The 22,433-nt window shown below is 37.2% G+C and overlaps 1 protein-coding gene across 1 annotated transcript in view; it reads right to left on the reverse strand.

Annotated features, from left to right (window-relative positions):
• ADGRB3 (adhesion G protein-coupled receptor B3) overlaps positions 1 to 22,433 on the reverse strand; it is a 799,562-nt gene that overhangs the window by 37,479 nt on the left and 739,650 nt on the right. Inside the window, exons 19-24 of the mRNA XM_060030408.1 lie at positions 20,440 to 20,590; positions 17,713 to 17,782; positions 15,319 to 15,385; positions 12,341 to 12,426; positions 8,002 to 8,100; positions 7,503 to 7,674 (exon numbers count right to left, since the gene is read on the reverse strand). Of these exons, the coding sequence (XP_059886391.1) occupies positions 7,503 to 7,674; positions 8,002 to 8,100; positions 12,341 to 12,426; positions 15,319 to 15,385; positions 17,713 to 17,782; positions 20,440 to 20,590 (645 nt within the window). The remainder of the gene's footprint in view (positions 1 to 7,502; positions 7,675 to 8,001; positions 8,101 to 12,340; positions 12,427 to 15,318; positions 15,386 to 17,712; positions 17,783 to 20,439; positions 20,591 to 22,433) is intronic.

Here is a 22,433-nt window from a genome sequence, read left to right on the forward strand (position 1 = left end):
AAAATCTAGATTTCAAAATGTCCTCTTTTTATAATACTCTGCCATAGATCTTCCACCTTGACGTCAGACAGAGGGTTAAAAAGTATCGGGGGTGTAGCAAAGAACTGATATGTGAATAGCCCTGTAATATTTAGGAGACTTTAAGGAAACCTGGTATCATGTTGTGAAATAAAAAAGAGTGGCAAGAAACATCTCCAAAAATAAGGTGAGGTGAACACAATAAGCTAACAGGTTGTCTTCTGAAAGGATCCTGCCAGGCACCACCAAAGTTATCCCGACCAGATCCTGCTGGGGCTGCTCTAAAATCTCTTGAAAAAGCTATCAACCCTTTTCCTGTGGACAGATTCCTGGATGAGACCAGAGTTCAAAGAGGTCCACAGGGCGTGTCTCTCTCCTGTCCCTCCCCTAGGGACAGTGATTCGGTTCATCTCAGCAGCCGCCAGCGAGAGCTTCTCTGCTGGTCCCCGCTCCGACGACAGCTGGCAATGTCACTGTGAGAGTCGGTGCCAGATTTAGAGATTGCTGGGGAAGAGCAGGGAGCATTGCTTGGCAGTGTTGCAATTCAGAGGAAGCTTCAGGAGAGAGCTGCACTGTTTGAAACAGGCTCTGTATTTAGCTACAGACCCCAAAGCTTCACCTTTTAAGAAGACAGCTTTACCTCCAGTTTTTCTTCCTGACTTCCCAATTCCAGAAGATCATTTTAAGCAAAGAAAAGAAATAAAGTTACATTCTTTTTTTTTTTTTTTTTAAAGTTACATTCTTGTGATTTTTTTGATTGTTAGCTTGGGAGGAGAGAAGTTTCTTAAATGTTCTGGTTATTTTCTAAATCGAATATCGACTATTGTTTCTATTGATTCACATCTGTACAAATGGCTTTTTTATTACATGAAATTTCATATAATTTCACCATTAAATGAACAAGAGTGTTGTCAATTTCATGGGTCTAATACCAATTCACAGAAGCACCATGAATGACTACACACTATTAAAATATTATTTGACCTCTCTGAGAGCAAGGGAAATGAACAAAAATGGTTTGTCATTTGCTATATGTGGAAGGGAAAATATGGACTTTGGTCCCAACTTTCAGTCCTAATGATGTTCTATCGGAATTCTCTAACACCTAAAGGATCTTTCACTTAGTCTCAAAATTCTCACAGCTTTTACTATTTTTTGTATCAGATTTGGGGGTCACATAAGCTGCCCCAGACAGCATTTCACATACAGGATCTGAAAAAATGTAACAGTATTTCTTCGGCATGCAGGAGAGAAAAGAAGGAAAGGGAAGTCATACACCAGCCACCTCCACCCATGCCTTCACCGAAGATACTTCATCATAGCCTCGCGCCATCCACGTCAAGGCAGAAAATAAAAACCTAACTCATGACCTCTTATTTCTTTTATTAATTTTAAAACTTTACTCCAAACATACTCAACTTCCTGTCACCAGCTTAACACTGTTGCAAGCTGGGATCCTGGGGTCTGAAGAGAGAGAGAGGTGAGATTTGCCCTTTCATACAGGCAGGCACTTGAAGAATTTTGGGTAACAGTAAGCCATGGCTGGATGCTACCTGGCGGACATGCCAGAGTTTGCCAATCTCTGCCATGAGCTCTCTGTGTCTTAATTTGTTCACTGATGCCATTGTACTAATCTGACTTCATGCTTTTGTTAATCTCCTGTATGGAGTTGGAGAGCCACGCATGCAGATTAAGATGGGTAGAAATACCCATGACATAATTGCAACTATGCTCCAATCAGGAAAACCTAAACTGGAGTGAGATATAAGACTTATATTTTCCTGCCTAAGAGGTGAGATGACTATTGAGTGAAGGGAGGCTGGTGATTTCTGGGGAAAAGTATAGAGGGTTTTATATGGTCCTTCCTTGGGTCCTGTCTACGCTCCTATTTAAAGGCACTCTCTGTGCTTCCTACCCTCTGTTCCGATTAAAATCCAGCTTTATTGCGGTAGCTTTAGCCATCCTCCCACTTCCAGACACACATTCTATCTTATTAAAAACAAAACAAACAAAATCTTTAAGTGTATTTCTTTTGAAAGCTTCAATTCAGCACGACCAAGATAAAGCTCTTAGCAACCCACCTCTCTCTCCCTTTAACCCAACAGCCCTCTGAGCAAGGACGAGGACCCTAACACTCCCCACCCTGGGCAACTCACCCACCTTCTAAAATCTATTCTTCACGACACACTGTGGCCTCTCACCAAGGCTGCTGCACACCCCAAGGAGAAAGCTCTAAAACATCACTTAGTGCTGTGCCCTTAAATGTCGTCAGTTCTGTCTTTCTCTTGGTGCTGCAGTCAGAGCCACTAAAAAAAAAATCTCTCCGCTTGTTTTATGCCCCCATGTGCCCCAGGTGGTCTCAGAGGAGAGTCAACTCTCTACCACTCACCACAGGCTTCATTTCTTGCAAGTCGTATGCCCGGGACCCTCTCTCCATTTTCCTCCACTTGAAACTTTCGCTTTCTTAATCAGGACCCCGTTAAGTTCTGAAGTTTCCTATCACCCACTCCCCCATCTTCAAAACCCACTGAAGCCCCTGCTCTTCAGGGGGCTGTACAATGTACCTTCTTCCGTGGTCATGAGTCCTACCTAAATTCCCTGTAAATCAAGCTGGGAGATTCATGCAACGCTCCATCTGAACTTTTTTATATGCAATACGACCTCTTTTCAAATTGCTCTCTAGTTATTTCACCACTACTGGCCTCATTTACGTTTTAAAATGATTTGGGGAGAATATTGGTTTTACATGAGATAGCTAAGGAGGCTTGTCTGCTTCATATGATCACTGTCATGTGTTTGTAAATAAGTTTGTTTATCTGTATTTTTATGAAAACAATAAGATGAAATGGGACATTGACAGAAAAAAAAAAAGGTGGAAGGGAGTGGGAAAAACAGAAAGAAAGAAAAGAACTGTTCATGTTTATTTTAAGCATTTGTTACAAAATCACTTCCCAGGTTTGGATGAAACTTCTGGGACCTCCTCTGGCGGAGCTTGGCTCTCCTGCTAGCGCTGGGGAAAGAGAAAGATGAGCTTGGCCCTGTTACTGATGTACAGAGCAGCCCTAGGATCCTCACATACCGATACAACAAAATTATCCATTTAAGTACTTTCCTTTTTCCCTTCCTTCCAGTGAAGGGGTTTTATTGTAGCTTATTTTGTACTACAATCTTGTTATTTTACCCCTCTGACATCAAGCTGCCCGACTGTCTTAGAGCCAGGCAGAGCCAGAGACAAGAGAGATGAGAAGAATGTGAAGGCACCAGGAAAGTGGTTTCCTAGCAACAGGAACTATTTCAAAGCTTTCATAACTCTTGTGCAGTTAGAATTTCCATAGCAATGTGGAGAATAGTAAATAGTAGCTATGTCGCTATGTGCATGCTGCAAATGAATTCTTCTCAAGAAATGATGGCTAAATGAAGGAAGCACCTATATTTGTTCTGTTAGATCCTGTCTCATTACGTATGACACATATTAGTTTCCAAGATCTAGGTTTGTTGCTGAAAGTAATGTGTTGTGATAAATCAGATGGTTTAATTTTTAAAAATATTCTTATTCCCTCTTGGTGTTTGCACTTCTGTCAGTGACATCTGCTGAAGCAATTCAAAAGAGAAAGGGACTTCAGAAGAAGACCCTGTACTTCAAGAATAAGCATTTTATGAAACTGAAATATTAAGATATCAGCTCTGGAGGTCACAACAAACTGCTAGTCAAAGAACCAATTTGCTTTTTTAGAAAAATGGAATATAATTGAGTTGAGATGGTAGTAGGATGATCCTTTCTCCTTCCCCTCCTGACTTGAAATAATTTAGGTTTTCTAATTCGAGCCACTGAAAGCAAAGCCACTTTTAAAATGGATGAAGCCCCACACACATCACATTCAAAATGCCACAGTTACAGTATTTCATTTCTTTTCTCCTTAAACTGCAAGGCACTCTTCCCCTCTGTGCAGACCCACCTGCTTCATAGAAGACTGTAAAAGTCAATATGGGTAAAGCCTTTTTTTGTTGTTTTATCTTTGACTTTTTTTTTTTAACATCTTTATTGGAGTATAATTGCTTTACAGTGGTGTGTTAGTTTCTTCTGTATAACAAAGTGAATCAGCTATATGTATACATATATCCCCATATCCCCAACCTCTTGCATCTCCCTCCCACCCGCCCTATCCCACCCCTCTACATGGTCACAAAGCACTGAGCTGATCTCCCTGTGCTATGTGGCTGCTTCCCACTAGGTATCTCTTTTACATTGGGTAGTATATATACGTCCATGCCACTCTCTCACTTCGTCCCAGCTTACCCTGCCCACTCCCCGTGTCCTCAGGTCCATTCTCTACATCTGCATCTTTATTCCTGTCCTGTTCCTAGGTTCCTCAGAACCATTTTTTTAATTAGATTCCATGTATATGTGTTAGCATATGGTATTTGTTTTTCTCTTTCTGACTTCCTTCACTCTGTACGATAGACTCTTGAGTCCATCCACCTCACTATAAATAACTCAATTTCGTTTCCTTTTGTGGCTAATATTCCATTGCATATATGTGCCACAGCTTCTTTATCCATTTCTCTGTCGATGGACACATAGGTTGCTTCCAAAGCCTTTTGAATTCATATTGGATGAATCATTAAAGACTACAAACAACCACTTTATGTTAGTATGTATCAAAAATACACAGAAACAGAAATATGTTTATCTGTACCCAGTCCCTTTCTAAATTGAAGGAAATATTCCTTACATTGCTTATACACTTTTAAGAAAGAAAAAGACCAGGGAATTCCTTGGCAGTCTAGTGGTTAGGACTCTGCGCGTTCACTGCCGAGGACCCGGGTTCAATCCCTGGTTGGGGAAATAAGATCCCACAAGCTGCATGTCACAGGCAAATAAATAAATATTTAAAAAATAAACATTTAGCTTAGATGCTGGCATACAGCAAGAACACCATAAATATTAAACAAATAAAAAGAAAGAAAGAAAGAAAAAGTCCATACAAATTATCTTGAATTATTGTGACGAAAATATTTTAAAGTGAAGAAAGCAGTAGAGATAAAACTGTATTCCTAGCATCTCCTATGGGATTATCAAGTAGATCACTAGATTTGAGTCATTATACAATATGTTACAGGTAGCTACTGAGACTATTTGCTTTGGTCTATCTTTATGAGATGTTTGTTCACAGGATATAGCAAGGATATGGAAAGATGCCTTATTCTCCTGGACTGTGGTTAATGCTAGGGCAGTGTAATCACAGGTACTATGAGATAGACCCATTGCTAGTGTTGGGCAACACACATTTAGAAGGTCAGAAAGAATTTCTATGAATTCAGTGATGTGGTCTTTGGGATTTGCAAAATTTAAACAGGGTTCTTTTGGTTTTTCGGTAACAATTGCCACTGAGGAATTCTGAGAGACTTGCCTATAACTGAAATCTGGTCTGTGTATTTATAACACTGTTACAGGGTATTTTTAAGGGTCAATGAAAAAATACTAGATATGCAAGTTTCCATTTCAGTGTTGGAATGAGAGACATGACACTCTGCTATTAATTTATCAACTATAAAATTATTCAATTTGAACTAATCATTGAAAATGCAATAATAACAGGGCCAATATCCATAGTCTTATTCCCAATAAATACAGAAAATATAGATTTACAGACACCTATTTAACAGAAGCATTTACTATATGATTTAATTACCCTTAAATCATGTTTTTGATAATTATTAGTCCAATTAGCAAGTATGGGAAAGTTCTGATGGGATTGAATTTTTGTGCCAAATATTTTTCTTCATGTAAGCAGCACAACTTTGCTAATCAGCCAACAAAATATCTGTCACTTTAAAACCTGAATATTTTGATCATAGCCCAAGGCTTTTTAGAGAGCTTATTTCTGAAGAAAAAGAGAAGCTTATTTAGAGTTGGGATATTTTTTTCCTCTTTAACACCTAAAGTATTAATATCTTCTGAAAATCTCATGCAGATAAATCATGGATCTTGCTTACAGCCCACACTATTCATCCTTAATCGTCCATCAAAAATGTACCATGTGTCTACACACTTTGAACAATTTTGTTACATAAACATATTAGAGATAACATTAACATATTAGACATAACATTAACACAGAAGACTCTCAGGATAGTTACGGTCGGAGAAGAACATAGCTCAATTTCTTTTTTAACTTTTAAGCAACTTTGGTCTATAAAAAAATCAACTTGGAAGATTTTTAGTGCTGATATTCTAGGTAGAAATTTGTGATGTCTTGGTAACAAAGACCTACATCAGATTTTTTAAGTGATGAAATCCCCCCTTCCCCTTGTAATGTGAAATCATTCTTCTGTTTTCATTGTTTCTCATCATACGATGTTCTGGGAATACACATGAGGGTTTATTGCTGACATCTGTATTATACTAAAGTAGCTCAGAAATACTGTTCTCCTCATCTGGTAAATGAGGTAAAAACCTTTGCTTACCATCACTCATCAATGTGAAAGCTATAGGATGTGTACTCAGATGCGCATGTGTCTTTTTGCAATGTGCACATCACAATAAAGTTCTCAAACAAGCTAGATAATGTGAAATGACAGTGGAGACCATCTTCTCAAAATTACTAGCATGGCACTGTGTCACTGTGTGTTTTAGTCACCACCGTCCCCAGAGTAAATGCTCAAATGATTCCTAAACCTTGTAAACACCGTATTGGTGCTTGCAAGCACTCGGAATAATTGTTGCACCAGTTGGAAAACAATATTTTATCCCTAAACAACTCAAGTCTGAACTCCATCACTGATCTTGATGGATTTGGTGCAGGTTAGTGTCTCATGAAGGATGACTTCTTTCCTTCACTGCTGCCAACAAACCTCACCAGGACCTGGAGAAGCACTGTGATTATAGACCTACAGTCCTTGGGGACAATTACTGCCCAATCATGCTCCACTGTGTCCATATTTTGTATTTTCTGAGCATTGACATCCATATCAAAATCATCCCCTTTGAGTAACCTTAACCGCACCTTAGTACAGAGACAAAAGAACCCCTCGTTCATCTTCAACATTTTCTTTCTAAAACAAAGTCTGTCAGGTATGAGGAATGAGGTTATGCTGTGTGTAGAAGCATGAGTTAAGGAACAGGTTTAAGAAATACCATCGCAATTACATTTTAGGTACGCCGCCCATGCTCTTATCTACACCTATGATTGCATCATAGCCTCTCTTGAACCCACTGTCCCTGGCTCTTGGCACCTCTGGTTGCAGTTTTCCTTGCATCACCCCATCTGTTCTAATCTGTCACTTTCAGAGTCCAAGGAGCCCCCTTGAACTTTGCCTTTGCCTTTTCATTTCTCTTTAGCGTTGACTCCCAAACGATTGTCTTTAGAGGAGACCAGTTTTAACCTGAAGATCAAGTTATTAAAAGAAAAGATCCTATTTGTTAACATGGAAAAGACTCTTCTAGGTATCATTCTTCTCTCTTGCAGAATGATCTTTCTCACCTCTCTCCGGAGAATGCAGTGGACCATGACAATCACAAAGCCTTGCAATGAATCAAACACAGCAAAAAGTATTTGAAACAAGATGGAGCGTTTGTCTGTCATGGCCAGAACTGCAGACATCCACGTCAGAGCCAGAAGGGGCAACACCACACAGGAGCTCCAAAGAGACGCCCTGTTGGAACACAGAGGAAGCGACATTACGTAGCTGCACATACGTATGCCCCAGGCGATAACCAAACCCCAGTTCAACAAAGCATTCTTGTAGGTGGCACCAAGACATTAACTTGGAAACCACAAAGCAGATAACATTTGATAGTTTTATTTATTTTTTGATAAACAATCCCACAATCGTTACAAAAGCCGTTGCAAACTATAAATATTTAAGTATGCTCTTAGCTCTAATATTAGCAAACATGATTTTTTTTTTTTCCATCGTAGCATTTTCTCACATGCACGGTAAAAGATTTGTCACAAGAAGATGTAAATGATTGGGACTAACATGGCGTTACTGGCGGTGGTGGCTGACAAAGCTGTTGTTGAAACTACTCCACACTTGGCACATTTGAGCGTCAAACCGCTATGAGGCTCACTCATCTGACTGCAAACAAACAGAACACCCACAAAAAGAACAAAATATTGAATTGTCACCAAAAAAAAAGTTGCCACTGCAAGTTAGCTTTTAAATACGATTTCATGCAGAAAAGTATATTTATCAAAGAAGAATGCTCTCTGTCGTGTTAAAGATGCATTTACGCTACACATTATTTTTGTAACATTCACCGCTTAATAATATGGGCCTTTGTTACATGAGAAGCATATTTCCATAATTTACACCATAAATGGCCCTGTGTCTACAGATCAAAGTTGCCCAATACACTGAGTTAAACAAAAGCATGTGTTTGTGTAGACATACAGTGAAAACCCTTTATTCAGACCCTTGATAATCAAACAGGTAAGGATTCCTAGCTTCAAATATTTTCAATGTCACTTACAGAAGACACATAATATCAATTAAAACCTTCTGAAATGTACACATGTATCTCAGAAGTCCAATATAGGGAGATATATATTTTAGGCTTTTAGTCGTTTGTGGAAGATGTAGCTTTTATCTCAACATATTCATATTTGGAAATTTCTTATAGCATCAATGTACTGTCTATATTTTAGGATGATCTGAATATAGGGGCTGATGAAATTTGATGAAATATTAGTTGATAATAAAAAGAGTGATAGTTTTCTGCTTTAATAAAACACATTTAACATAGTCACCAAGTTCAAAATATTCTTTCTGCACATTTTGTCATAGACTCCAATGGCTTTTAAATGGTCTATTCAAGTCTAGAGGATATTGCAGGTAAATTCAGATTCAATCTATTATCTCATAGAAGCAAAGTCACACTAGGTAGAAAAACTTGACACATTTTTCTTTAGAAAAAAGTCCTTTGAAAATGACTCGTTTTTAGAACCCTATAGTTTTAGGAAAAACCAAAAAGAATTACTTGAATCAAATTTCAAAACACTTTAAAATAATTTTCTGTGGTCTCTTGTCCATTCCCATGTGATGTTTATGTCTAAAATATAGGTTTGCCCAGTAGGTTTTTCAAAAAAATAATATTGTGGTGGGCCTGTATTACTATGTGTAAAATAAAAACAGAGAAAGTCATAAGGGGCTCCTAATTCAGAAAGTCTGGTTTCCTTCAAAGACGTGCCTTCACTGTTGAATTGCACTTGGATGAGATGATAAATCTGAAAGCTATTAAGTAAAGTGACCTGTAGATCCCGTGAGAAAAATCAAAGCTCTCAGAGTTAGATATGGGGGTGGAGAATATGATTCTAAACCGTTCACTTTACTGTTTCAACCCAGGGCATATGTACTAGACACAGGTGTCCAGACTTTTCCAAATAAGAAGTAATAAGAGTCTACCCAGTTTGGTTCATGAATGCCCCAATGGCCGGTGTGTGTGTGAAACTGCTCCCAGGAGAATGCCTAGACAAGTGGTCTCCACAATATCTACTTTAAAATAGTAGATGAGAAAGTTCTGTTGCAGAAAAAAAAAGAGAAAATAAAATATTTTACTTGAGATGTTCTAAAAAGACACATGTCATTGTATCTTGTTTTCATTCTTTCCAACTATCATTTTATGTAAGATGTGTTGATATTTGCAATAAATTCCCCCTTGGTAAATACACTTATGTATCAGAAAAAGTTAATCTAGTTTGGGTATTACAAAACTTGTCAAACTATTGTACTATTATTTAAATATTCATTCACTCATTCCTTTATAAATCTTTACTGAGCATAAACTATATGCCTGGCAGTTTCTAATAATTGATGATAAAAAGAGGAAAGAGAATAGATAGAAGAAGTAGATAAAATGAGAGGAGGAACATCTTGGTACCATATTTGATTCTAAATAAATAATAATGTTTCAAAAGAAACACTTGTTTTTTTTTTATATATATATATATATATACATATATATACAAACAACCTGAAATGGTCAATATTTACAATTAGGGAGATCAATTGTTAAGTTAATCAATTAGCTTCCTGCCCAATGTTTCTTTAGATAATTCTGATTATTTGTTCTTCACTGAAGTCTTTATTACTGGTCCCACTGCTTCTCTGTGAACTAAAAATTAGCTGCAAATACTCATATCTTCTAAAAAAAGACATTCAATCACACTTTGGAATAGAGAGCAAATTTCAATCTTTAAGCTAAAATAAGATTTTCTACTATAGAAAAAATATTTAAGCCTAGAGTCATTAATTTGTTAATAGTCCTTTTCTGCTTTGGACAGTAAGCAGCATTCTGCTTCTACAACTTGTACTAACATCATCCCTATTTCTCCAGCAGTGGCCTTTGTACCAGAAAAAAAAAACAAACAAAAAACTGTTTGACTCAGTTTTTCCAGTAAAATAGGTGTAACTTCTAATGATATTTTTAGAAATAAAGGTTTAAAAATTATTATGTAGATTGAAATGGATAATTTCTAAATTCATAATATGACAATGTTGTCATTTCTCCTAAACCTATATTATCTCTTCCAAAGAGCTATGTGAATCGAACTGGATGTTACGTATAAAATAATCAAATGAGAAAAAAATTCTGACTGAGTTTAATAAATCCTTAGCATTAAGCTCATTCTGATAATCTCGTCTCTTTTTCTGACTTCGGTGTCAGGAATAGTAAAATGATTGACAGAAGTTCAGGGTCCTTTGCAAGCCAGCTGTGCAGCTCGGTTTCTTCATTTCACCCATCATAACAATAGCCACCACCTGCTGAGTGAGTGCTTGCTATTTGCTAGAAATTCTAATGAAAGTTTTATACACATTGTATTTCATAGACTCTATTATGAGGCGAGAGTTATTATCCCCACACACAGCTAGGAAACTGCAGAGCTAAATACTGAGCGTGGATTTCTATTTTATTTTAAAGCTTTATCCTAACCACTAACCCACTCCACACCCCAATTAAAAACAATAATTATACAAGTCTACACCACTAGTGGCAGAACTGAGTTTCTATATCCAGTACCCAATATGAACAATTTATTCTAACATGATTAATCTAGGCAAGAAATAACTGAAGTAGCTATTGCTCCAATTCTAACCATACGTCAGACTAATGAGTAATAGTGTGACAGTTTCAAGTTCACATGGTATAGAAAGCTCAGTGTCTGTACAAGTTCAAGTCTGCCTATTTCAAGTTGCTTTAGAGATTCATCTGAAGTGAAGACAGTCTCTAGATAGGAAGTGATTCCCCCTCAGAAAGGAGCCTCCAATGATGTTTTTATTCATCACAGCAAGTTCTAATGCTTGATATGATTGATATCAAATTTTATACTGAAAGCCACTAAACCTAGTCTTTTACTAGGAAAAAAAACTGCCTGGACTATCTTGTCTTATAAATCATTACATAGATTATAAATACACAAAGGACTTGAAATTCCCACCAGTCAGTGATAAAATACCATGCCTATTAAAGAATACATAAATTATTAAAGAAATGAGAACAATTAAGGGTTAAGTTTTGAATGAAAGTACAGTCAAACAGAAAGGAGAAAGCTATAAACTTTTTATAAAAAATGATACAAAGGGAAACTCAAAGGCATTAATATTTCATTCAAGTTTTTACAAATTTATATGAGCTAACAATATAACCTTAAAAAGCTGCTATCAACCTGCTCATGAAATGTTATTAAGTCATTAGATATGGTGATATTACAATGACAGTAAAATTGAAGGACATGCTTTTCAAAATTTTATAAGTGGTTAAAATGTGCAAGTGACAATTATGAGTAACTCTTTGTAGCAAGTTATAGTGAACATGTCATAAAAATGAATACATATGATAAGAATAGTGTTTCAGAAGTGATTATTTCAAGTGAAGACTTTTTCTGATATATACAATGAATCAAAGAAATTGTAATATTTTGCCCTCCTAAGGTTTGCTGGTCCTGATTCTCTTGTGTCCCATACTGAAATTATGTTCAATCTACCCTGCTGTCCTTTGTGACTAAAACTAGGAGGTCTTTGGAAGCCCACACCCAAGGACAAGAATTTCAAGGCTAGCCTTAACATTTAATCTTATCTTACAAAGAGGCAATATGCACAAACAAATCCAGATTTTCTTAATGGTCTTTTTAATTATTTTCAGATTTTCGTCACACCTCTTTAGGAATAGCCCATTGGAAACTTGAATGACAGAATCTACCATACACACCAGTTTGTCAAGAACAAAATTCAAGGCACGGTCAAATGCAGTCGGTGACCTGGAATTGGAGTATGGGACGCACTGGTAAAGACCCTTCGAAATCCACCAGTTGCAGCTTACCCGGCTCTGTGTTTCAGCTTTCTATCTAGGATCCCATCTCTTGAAACAAGTTTATTAAATACCAAAATGCCAATCACCATGTTGACCTGTCAAATAGAAACAAAGGTTGGCCTTTCAATGATATGGAAGGGGATCGGGTCCCTGATTTTTCCTGAAAACCCACTTTTATCCATTCACAACCTCGGCAGAATTATATACTCACAATGGCAGTGATAGGAAGCACTTCTCAAATATTTTACAAGTGTGTAAAGGAAACTGGGACACTTTAACAGTGGTGTTAGTGTCTGTCTCTTAAAGGATCCTCATGAGTTGGAAAGGTGTGTGACCTTAATGTTTTAAAGTGCATTAAGCACGTTTAATTTCTATGCTTTGCAGCTTACACTGAGGAAATTAACATTCAACTGCCGAACTTTTCAATTGCCATACTATGCCAAGCTGGCATTCTTCTCTCTGAGTCATCCTTGAATAAAATAAATTGGTTAATGAGTTTTACCCTATGCCTGGGAATCAAAAGACTTTGTCTCGCAGTGTGTGGCTAGGGTGAGCCCTGGATCCAAAGGTGCTAAGGATTTGTTGTTGCTCCCAGCTGGGAGAACGGAACGCCTCGATTCTGCACAGTGTGCAGCTATTTCTCCCATGAGGTAGGGAGCATTTTACTGCACCATGCTTTTCTAGACAAAGGAGAAAGCCTCTTCAACTCAGCAGCATCCTTTAAGATGTACACTAACACTAATTTTTACAATGTGCTCCATTGAACACTTCTCAGCCTTTCCTAAGACTCTCTCACCCACTCGAAAGGTCTTTTGCATGGTACAGCTGAAACGAAATCACACATGGTTGTCTTTCTCAAGTCAAATTGTAAAAAGCTGTAGAGATTGCTGTGGTCTATTTTTCTTTAAAGATTTATTATTTATTTATTTATTTTATTTATTTATTTTTGGCTGCGTCGGGTCTTAGTTGCGGCATGCAGGATCTTACGGGATCTTCCACGAGGCATGCAGAATCTTTCGTTGCCGCGTGCAGGTTTTCTCTCTCTAGTTGTGGCACGCAGGCTCCAGGTTGCGTGGGCTCTGTAGTTGTGGCACGCGGGCTCTCTTTTGAGGCACGAGAGCTCAGGAGTTGTGGCACACGGGCTTAGTTGCCCCGCGGCATGTGGAATCTTAGCTCCCTGACCAGGGATCGAACCCACGTCCCCTGCATTGTAAGGTGGATTCTTTAGCACTGGACCAACAGGGAAGCCCCACCGTGGTCTATATGTAGCAGCTTTATTCTAAGAGCTCCCGGTTCTCTAACCTACCAGAGCTTCCTGATAAAGGAATCCAGAACAATGCTGGAACCAAGATAGATAATCAAGGAGAAATATTTTCTCCTTTTTGCCTTCCTGCCCCTCACCCTCCATGGTCAAAAGAATCTTGGTGCGACCCCCAATGCAAATGGGGAAGCCTTTACACTGAAACTAGCAGTTCACAAGACTTCTGTTTTAAATGAAGCAGGATGACCAGTTAATAAAAAAAGAAACTTCCACTTCTCCAACATGCTTTGGGCAGACGGAACATAAAGTTGAAATCTGCTGAATTACTGGTGTAAGGAAGATCCAAAGCACCCGTTAGGTAAGGACTTAGGTGTCACTCTTCATAGTTTCCTTACAAGATGCCATTTGATCAAGAGAAAGAGTTACTCATCTTTGTACGTCTATTATTTGAACTAAAAAATAGAAAGTGTATTCCATGGAGTCTATTTATCTACAATTTAATCAGGAGGGGATTCATCACCACTCCAAAGACCTTTTATCTTTCAATTATACACATACTTTTTGTTTCTTCATTTTAGGGTTATAGGTATGTTAACCTAGTAGCCTAGGGAAATAATTCAATTGATTAAATAAAAATTTAATGCAGCAGACAAAAATGTGTGCAATAGTTTCATTTTCCCTATGCTCTTCTAACCCTCATGCCTAGATTTTCTTTTTCTTGTGAATCACACACAGTTCCTGCTCTCTGTTATAATTTAGAGGCGGAAGGACAAGCTTTACAGGAAGAAAAGTCACGCAGAGTTATTAAGAAAGATATCGCTAGCTTCCAATTTATTGAATGAATTGTTCAAGAAACCAAAGGGTAACTTTTCAATTAGAAATCTAATTGTACAGCGGAATGGATCTTTGTATTTCATTCAGATTGTTTCTTTACTCTCTAACATTTTTCAAAGATTTATTAGGCAAGAAAGATTTGTAATCAATAAATTCAGAGAGAGAGAAAGAAAGGCAGATTAGTGGGAAATTTTCGTGTTCCTATAAACAAACATGTAAAGGAATTCTTTTCTGATTCAGAAAAGAAAAATTTGTAAAACTTATGCATAACATATGGCAGGGGTTCTCAACTGAGGCCAGGGCCGGGGTTGGGGGGAGATTTTTGCCCCCAGAGAACATTGAGAAATGTCTGGAGACATTTTCCGATTGTTAACAACTGAAGGGTATTATTGGTATTTAGTAGGTAGGTGTCAGGGGTGCTGATAAACACACAGGACAGCCTCACAACAAAGAAATGTCCAGCTCAAGATGTCTGCAGCACGGAGGCTAAGAAACTTTGACCCACGAACATATATTTTCTTGTTGCTATTTGGTATCAGCCACAGTTATTATTAAGAGATCCTGATAACTATGTAGCTCACAGAGTAGTGTGAAGCTGAAATAATAATGATGAAATTCTGTACATCAATGAGGAAGAATCTACCAAAACTTAAACTTCATCACAAATGTGAAATTCCTGTAAGAGAAATCCCACACTCCCACGTTTAATTCTTCAGCCTTCAAAATAAGAATATTTTAGCGTAATAAAGGACTGAATGGCAGTTAACATTCAAATTTAAGCAAAGATTCATTGAACTTTAACATTTCTACACAATACGGAAGTGTCTCTCTAATGCAAACGAGGTAGCCTTCCTTTGCTAAGAAAACAAACTAAGTTGATTTCGGTGTTTACCAGGACAACAGCAGCTGCGGGTCCCACAAAAGCGTAGAGCAGTCCTCCTTCAAGGGAGAGCCAGCAGCTGAAAATAACATCAGATAAAAACTAACAAAAATTAGTGATAAGGGTTAAACCACTAAAGTGTGATACAAATAACTTGGAATTTTGGCATATTTCAAAGGTTTGTAGTTTAAAAAAAATAGCACAGAAGATGTGGAAAAAAGCTAAGATTAGCTCATTTAGTGAGTAAGAAATACTATATACCTCTCACAGAAAAGACGCTTTGATTATAAGGTCTTACTGTTGGGCAGTTAAAACATTTTAGACAAATTACTCTTGCAGTGAGATTTTTATACTGACTTTCAGTACAAAGGTGATGATTAAGTTTTGTAAAATGCTGCTTTACATCCATTATGGAATTTTTCAAATACACTTTGAAGCAAGAACAGCATGTTTTTAGAGTCTTATATGTGCCATTTACCTGTTCTTCTTTGAGACCATTGAGATAGTGGGAGACATTGGTTTAAAAGCCATCATTGCAAAGAATGGATAATCTACATTTTGCATGCTTTTTTTTTCTTCTAATTTTACTTTTTCTTAGACTACTAAAAAAATCACTGAAGATAAGCTTTTGAATAAAAATAAATACAGCTGTGTTTGTTTCAATTACTAGCTTCACCAAGAGAGGCAGGTTTGCATTGATAGAGACATGGTAACCACTTAGGTAAAAACACTCATTCTCTCATAGCAGAGGGCTGTCAAGAGGTCCCCTTGAGGCAGTCATGCCCACCATTTCATGCACTTGTCTTTGACCTCTGACCCTTTCCGTATTATTTCTCAGTCCTCCGAATCAGCAGACTGCCTCCAAAGTGACCAACAATCAACAATTAACAATAACTGTTCTCTCTCTTCTAAGAACTTTTCTATATCGGCTGTGGTGGTGGTTACATGACTTATGCATTTGTTAAAACTCACAGAATTATATACACTTAATAAGGTGAATGTTACTATGTAAATCAGTGCATGCGTGCGTGCATGCGTGCGTGTGTGCGTGTGTGCGTGTGTGTGTGGATTCAAAGTCTGCATCTAGTTATTGCTCCTTGGCCATAACAGTGGATAGATAAAAGTCTACTTTTCCACTTTGAGGTCGACGATTTAATATCTATTTTAAAAATAAAATACCTGGAGAAAAAGCCCTTAGTCTGATAGAATGCTTCCGTTTGGTGTCTCTGAGACTACTACTCAATTTCTACTGCATTTTTGTGTAAATTCACCTTCAAACGGATACATTCCTCATCGTATTGCATTCATTGTTAATCATACACTCCTTGAAAATTGGAACTGTGCCATCTATAATCCTACTTCTTTCCATGGCCCCAACATGGTGCCTTTCAAAAAGAGGCATGCTACTGTGAAAAGCAATAGCTTAAAGGTAATGGTGCTGTACTAGGACTGCTCTACAGCATATGCTACCAGGGAGTTTTTCTGTACCGTCGATTGCATAAGAAAAGCAAGTGCTCTGATGACATGAGTTCTTGCAATTCTTTGGAGGTTTCTTTCGGGTGGCAGGTGAAGTGGTGTCTTTTGGCACACTCTCCAGTTGGATGTACCCACCGGAGGGCCTCATTAGCAACAATCCCTATCTCAAACCTGAGCACAGTTAAACAGGACATCTCCCTTTAAGACGTATGCCTCTAATAAGATGCACATCTCTTTCCTCATTTCTCTACTGTCTCCTCAACTTGAAAGAGCAGATGAAGTAAAATATGAAAGTGCATTGCTTTACATTTGAAATATTAAATGTAGTCTTGACTTATAAATTCTCTCATAGAATGTTATAAGTATTCCAGCTCTGATTAGGGTGGGCTGACGCCACATCCCTTTTTCTCCCTTCTAATTTCTTCCACAGCCCAGGAATTTTCTAGTTTGGAGTCTATTGATTCCCTGAACTACAGGTTTCAATATGCATTACCCTAATATAGCAACAAAACTTGAACTAACGTGACATAATTTGGTGGCTACAAGTATATACTATCATCTGTGAAATCAGAAGCTCAGATCGGAATCATATTCTAAAATGTAAACATGTCAAGGTTTATCCAGTTCTTTAAAAAAGGTATCTGAGATTGAACATGCAAAGTAAATATTGAAATATTTTAGAAATTAAGGACGCTGGTCTTACAAAGACATGGGAGACTGAAACAAGAATTCTGAATAGTCCTGCAGCATTTAGTGTTTAACTTTTGTGCATTTAAGCCACTTCCATCATTCCTCAGTAATATGACTTATACCATTGTTAATGACTCAGTGATAAAGTGCAAGCCATCAGCAGTGCCAGCCAAGACTAATGAAGCATATTTGATGATTTACTTAATAATAAACAAGATTTATCACTGTGGACGGACTTACTAGTGATCAGTGCCATATCCTTTTGTCCTGGTGAAGCCTACTGATGTGGCCACCACTAATGCTGGTAAACCTGCAAGAAAAGCATTGTCACACTTCACATTCAGCTACAACCACTGCGCACACTGGCTCAAGCAAAGCCAGAACAAACTTGGAGTGCTGAAATCGGAGGAACTACCTTCAGATGAATCACTTCATAAAGTATGTTTCCATTACAAAATTTCTTCCAAGTACAAAGACATGAGCACACCAGCTGGGTTTTTAAGTCAGCACATTTCTCTGATGTTGCTAGGTTACCACTGCATTTGACATGGGTTTAAAGGAAACTCATAACAGAGATTTAGTATATCTTTTGTTTTTTTCCCTAGGGGTTTACACTCTTATAAAGGAAATTTATATTTATAAAATCAGAAAGGCAGAAAAAGGATGTTCTGGTGTGATGGAGTATCACAGAAATGGAACATTCAGTTGGCCTCATATCGATCCACATCAAGTTGTACTTATAATAAGATAGAAAAAATAAATCACTTACTTCTTTATGATTTACTTATAACAAGAATGTAGGAACAGGGTTAAGGGCTCGAGGAATTGATTTTTAGGCTTCCTGCCCATACTCCTTTAACAATCCTGAACAAAGTTCAGGGAATTTATGCCAGTTTTTCTTCATGAACCTCTAGGTAGGTATCACTCCGGACAATACTTAGTCCCTCTTGGCACTCAAGTGCCTGCATTCCTGCACCAATTCCGACCTGACATCTTTCGGTTTATGTTTCTATGAATCATGCTTACCTTGCTCAAGTTCAATGGAAACTCCCTGTTTTTGGCGAATGGAGTTCAGTCTAACCTAATGGTTTATCCGGTCATGCCTTTTTATCAGGAAGACCATGTTTGTGTTTTCAGGTTGAAAAATCCATCATCTTCCTGTGTCCCCTCCATCCATCTTCTTTCTTCCTATCATTTTTTCTTATTCTCTTCTGGGAATCTTCAAATGATATCACATTCCTTCACGAGGTTTAAATGATGGGAACTGTAAAGAGCACCTCTGAGGAACACACCATGTTCTTTTAAACAAATGCTGGTCTCTCCCTCTCTCTGCATATATATGATATTATATGTATGTGTATATGTATATATCTCTCTGTATATATATATATGTGTATACACACATATATATATGTACACACATATATTTGTAATATATGTATGTATATAATTATATGTATAATGTCTCTTCCTCCCCCTTTCTTGTCCTCCATCTTCTCTTCCTTTTTCATATAGTTGACCTTTTTGATTGACCAGACCGAGTTTTTTAGAAAAAAATTCTCTTCTGGGTCCTAGCTGAAGAGTTAATAATCTTCATTCCATACAATTTAGATTTAAAAATTTTCTAAATTATTATGTTGCCCTTTGCCGTCATGAAACTCATATGCCACTATTCTGCCCACTCCCAGACCTCCTGACAGTCTAGAACCATTGGTTTAGCTTTTTTGCTACCCAGAGGAGTTTAATATTATCTGTCATCCTGGAGACCAGCTGTGCACCCTTCTCCTCAATATCATCTTTGGTAATGATGTTAAATAAGGTAGCTAAGGTTCCTGACAATTGCTACTCTTTATACTTCAAGGAAAGTCTTCATTTCCCTGCATACTGTAGTTCTTAGACCTAATCAATTCCTGATTCAACTTTAGAAGGTCTTTAACATGAAATCCAGACAAAATTTTTAAGAAACTGTAAGTACATTACATTCTCCAATCTCTTCTTAATGGTTTTCCCATTTCCCTGTGCAGACATGACATCCCCTAGCTGAAAACTGATGGATAATCCTCGTGTTCTTGGTCCTATATTTTCCAGCATGAATTATTCTGGTATGGTAATAAGTCCACTTATTTCTAATTTTTCAGGGTCCCTCTAGCATCCTATTCTCCAGTCTCCTGGTACATTAGGCATTTCTTATATATTTGGTCCAAAATTCTCCAGGTTTTTTAGTGCAGGTCTTTTGAAACTCAAAGGCAAATAAGACAAAATCCTGTTTTTTTCCCCTAAAACTAGTTTCTTAAGGGAATTAAACTAATTAATTAATTAATTATAATTAAACCAATTTATTAATTCCAATTAAACATTAGAATTGGTCCTTTGAAATGTATAGGTCTTCCAGATGTCCATTTCATAAGTCAATGTGACAGAAACTTTCCTAATGAAGAATTAATTCATCCTCAGCCCATCAGCAATTCTGTGTTTCCTTTGAGGACCCCACGGACTAGCCATGAGGTTTCACTCATGGTCTGAACAGCTTTCTCCTGTGATGCGAATAGCTCTATTGAAATGGAGTCCTCAGAGTTTTCTTGTGGGGAGAACAGTACATGGTTAGTGTACATGACTAGAACATCATGCTTTGAGCCCTGAACATCTTAAGACATTTTGTGTTTCCAGAACCTATTAGTAGAGAACGCTTTGATTCCTTGTCTGTAGATACCTCAGGTCTCATTTCCTACCACGTGGGCACTATTGATTATCAACTGCCCAGCTATGTAGTCATCTAATATTCACTCCTTTTTAAAGTTCCAAACGCTCAAAGAATGTTCAAATATGACCAGCCTCCTATATTTCCACTTCCTCATATCAAATTAGACAAAGTAGCCTGGGGATAATCACACTCTCCAGCTTCATTCATTACAGAAGTGTTCAAGGTCATTTTAACAAGAGCACGAGAGGGAATATTAATATGCTTACCCCATCCAAGGCACAAAAAGCGTTTCCTTATAAGCCGCGTCCTAATTTTTCCAGTTACAGCCATATATGATTGCCACGCTTCAGTCAAAACCCAACAGAATGAAGCCAGGAAGAAAAAGTGCAAAAATGCAGTGGTGGTTGTACAGATGCTCTGTGGAAACAGAAAAGACTCACACTTAATATTCGGGCATCACATGTCCTTCAGAAGGTTGTTAATCTCCAACCCATTGTTTTTACTTCAAATATCTACCTCTGCTTTGTGACAGAGTAATTATTTACAGAAATTAGAGACCCTGGAGTCTTTATGCTGTACATTATCTATGATAGAAAAAAATGTCCTAATTCCACTTGTGTGTTCAGTTTTTTATGAGGTGAAGCCTGAATGTAAATTTAAACTCTAGGGAGATTTAAATTAATACTTTACTTGAATTTTTTTCTTGAAACATAATTATGGGAATGATCCTTTCTTTGGGTTAATTTAAGTTACAGACATCTTGCATAATTCTTTTTGGTACATTCTTTATCCTTCCTTTTTAACCAATAATGCTTTGTTGTATTATCTGTTGATGTTAAGATTATATCGCCACAGCCTTTCAAAAGAAAAAAATTACTATGCTTTTTTATACAAGTGTGATATTCAAGATGTAAGGGCAAAGTACAAAATGAGGTCTGGCTAATAGCCTAGAAAAAAATAGCATACGTATTTCAAAGCACTTAATACATTGCTCTGTGTTATTACACTATAATGTGTATCCTAATCAAATCATTTGAAAAGCTAACCAAGTCACTGGCAGTACACAGCCATGATTTCAGAGACCTTTTTCTTTGTGCGACTTAATCACTTAAATGTGCCACCATTAGTTACTTGTGACTCATCTGCAAAGATGAGCAGCTTCATTTTGGTAAAGGCTGCTACTTACTTCACTACTGGTATAATTTCTTTGTGTAAATCTTGTTAAAATGCCAGTCTTTATAAACCAGTCCCAGTAAGCAAACTAATTTCTTCCTTTGTCAGTTTCAGTCTTGCTGTTTCCAAAAATTGAAAAAAAGCAAAACAGAGAGAGCTACAAAAAAAATCACTAAAAACTCATAACAAAGAAATAAAAATACAATCCCCATCCTCCCATCTCCATTCCGATCCACTATAGCAGAATATCTTTAAAAAAATTTAACCCAAATTATTCAAATTATTTGTTTATTCTTTGGAAATTCACCAGATGTTAATTTCGCTTTTCAGTTCTTTTAATCATATATAAAAAAACTTTACCATGTTTATCTCACCAGGTTGATTTAATGAGGAGGGGTAATGTACGGATGCTGAATAGGACTGTGCTAGGCAGATGGCAACTGCTTAATCGATTATGAGTATAATCATCATTTTTTTAAGTAGTACTAAAAATGCTGTTACCATTTTTCAGCATGGGATTCCTTATTTCATGTGGTACTTAAATCTACTTGGTACTTAAGTTTATTCTTACAAAACTGATGGGAGTTTGGGACTGACATGTACACACTGCTGTATTAAAAATGGATAACCAACAAGGATCTACTGTAGAGCACAGGGAACTCTGGTCAATATTATGTAACAACCCAAATGGGAAAATAATTTTAAAAAGAATAGATACATGTATATGTATAACTGAATCACTTTGCTGTACACCTGAAATAATCACAACATTGTTAATCAACTCTAATATAAAATAAAAAGTAAAAAAAAAAAGCAATCCATAAAGAAATTGATAACTTTCAGTCTGAGAAAGTCATGGATTTCCAGCACCTTCTTCCTCATCCCTTTACTCCTGTTTCAGCCATAATGCAGGAGCTTTAACCAACTGTGATTCCTCCTGCCCTTGAGACACAGACTTTTTTCCACATTGAAGTTTAAACATCTGCAGGCTGATTACTTTGCTCCTTCTTGATCTGTGGTCCCTGATCCCGATATGAATTTCAAAGATAACCCTTCCATTCAATTCCTGGAATAGTTAAACTTTCTA

This window comes from Delphinus delphis, chromosome 14 (genome assembly GCF_949987515.2).
Source record: "Delphinus delphis chromosome 14, mDelDel1.2, whole genome shotgun sequence".
NCBI lineage: Eukaryota > Metazoa > Chordata > Mammalia > Artiodactyla > Delphinidae > Delphinus > Delphinus delphis.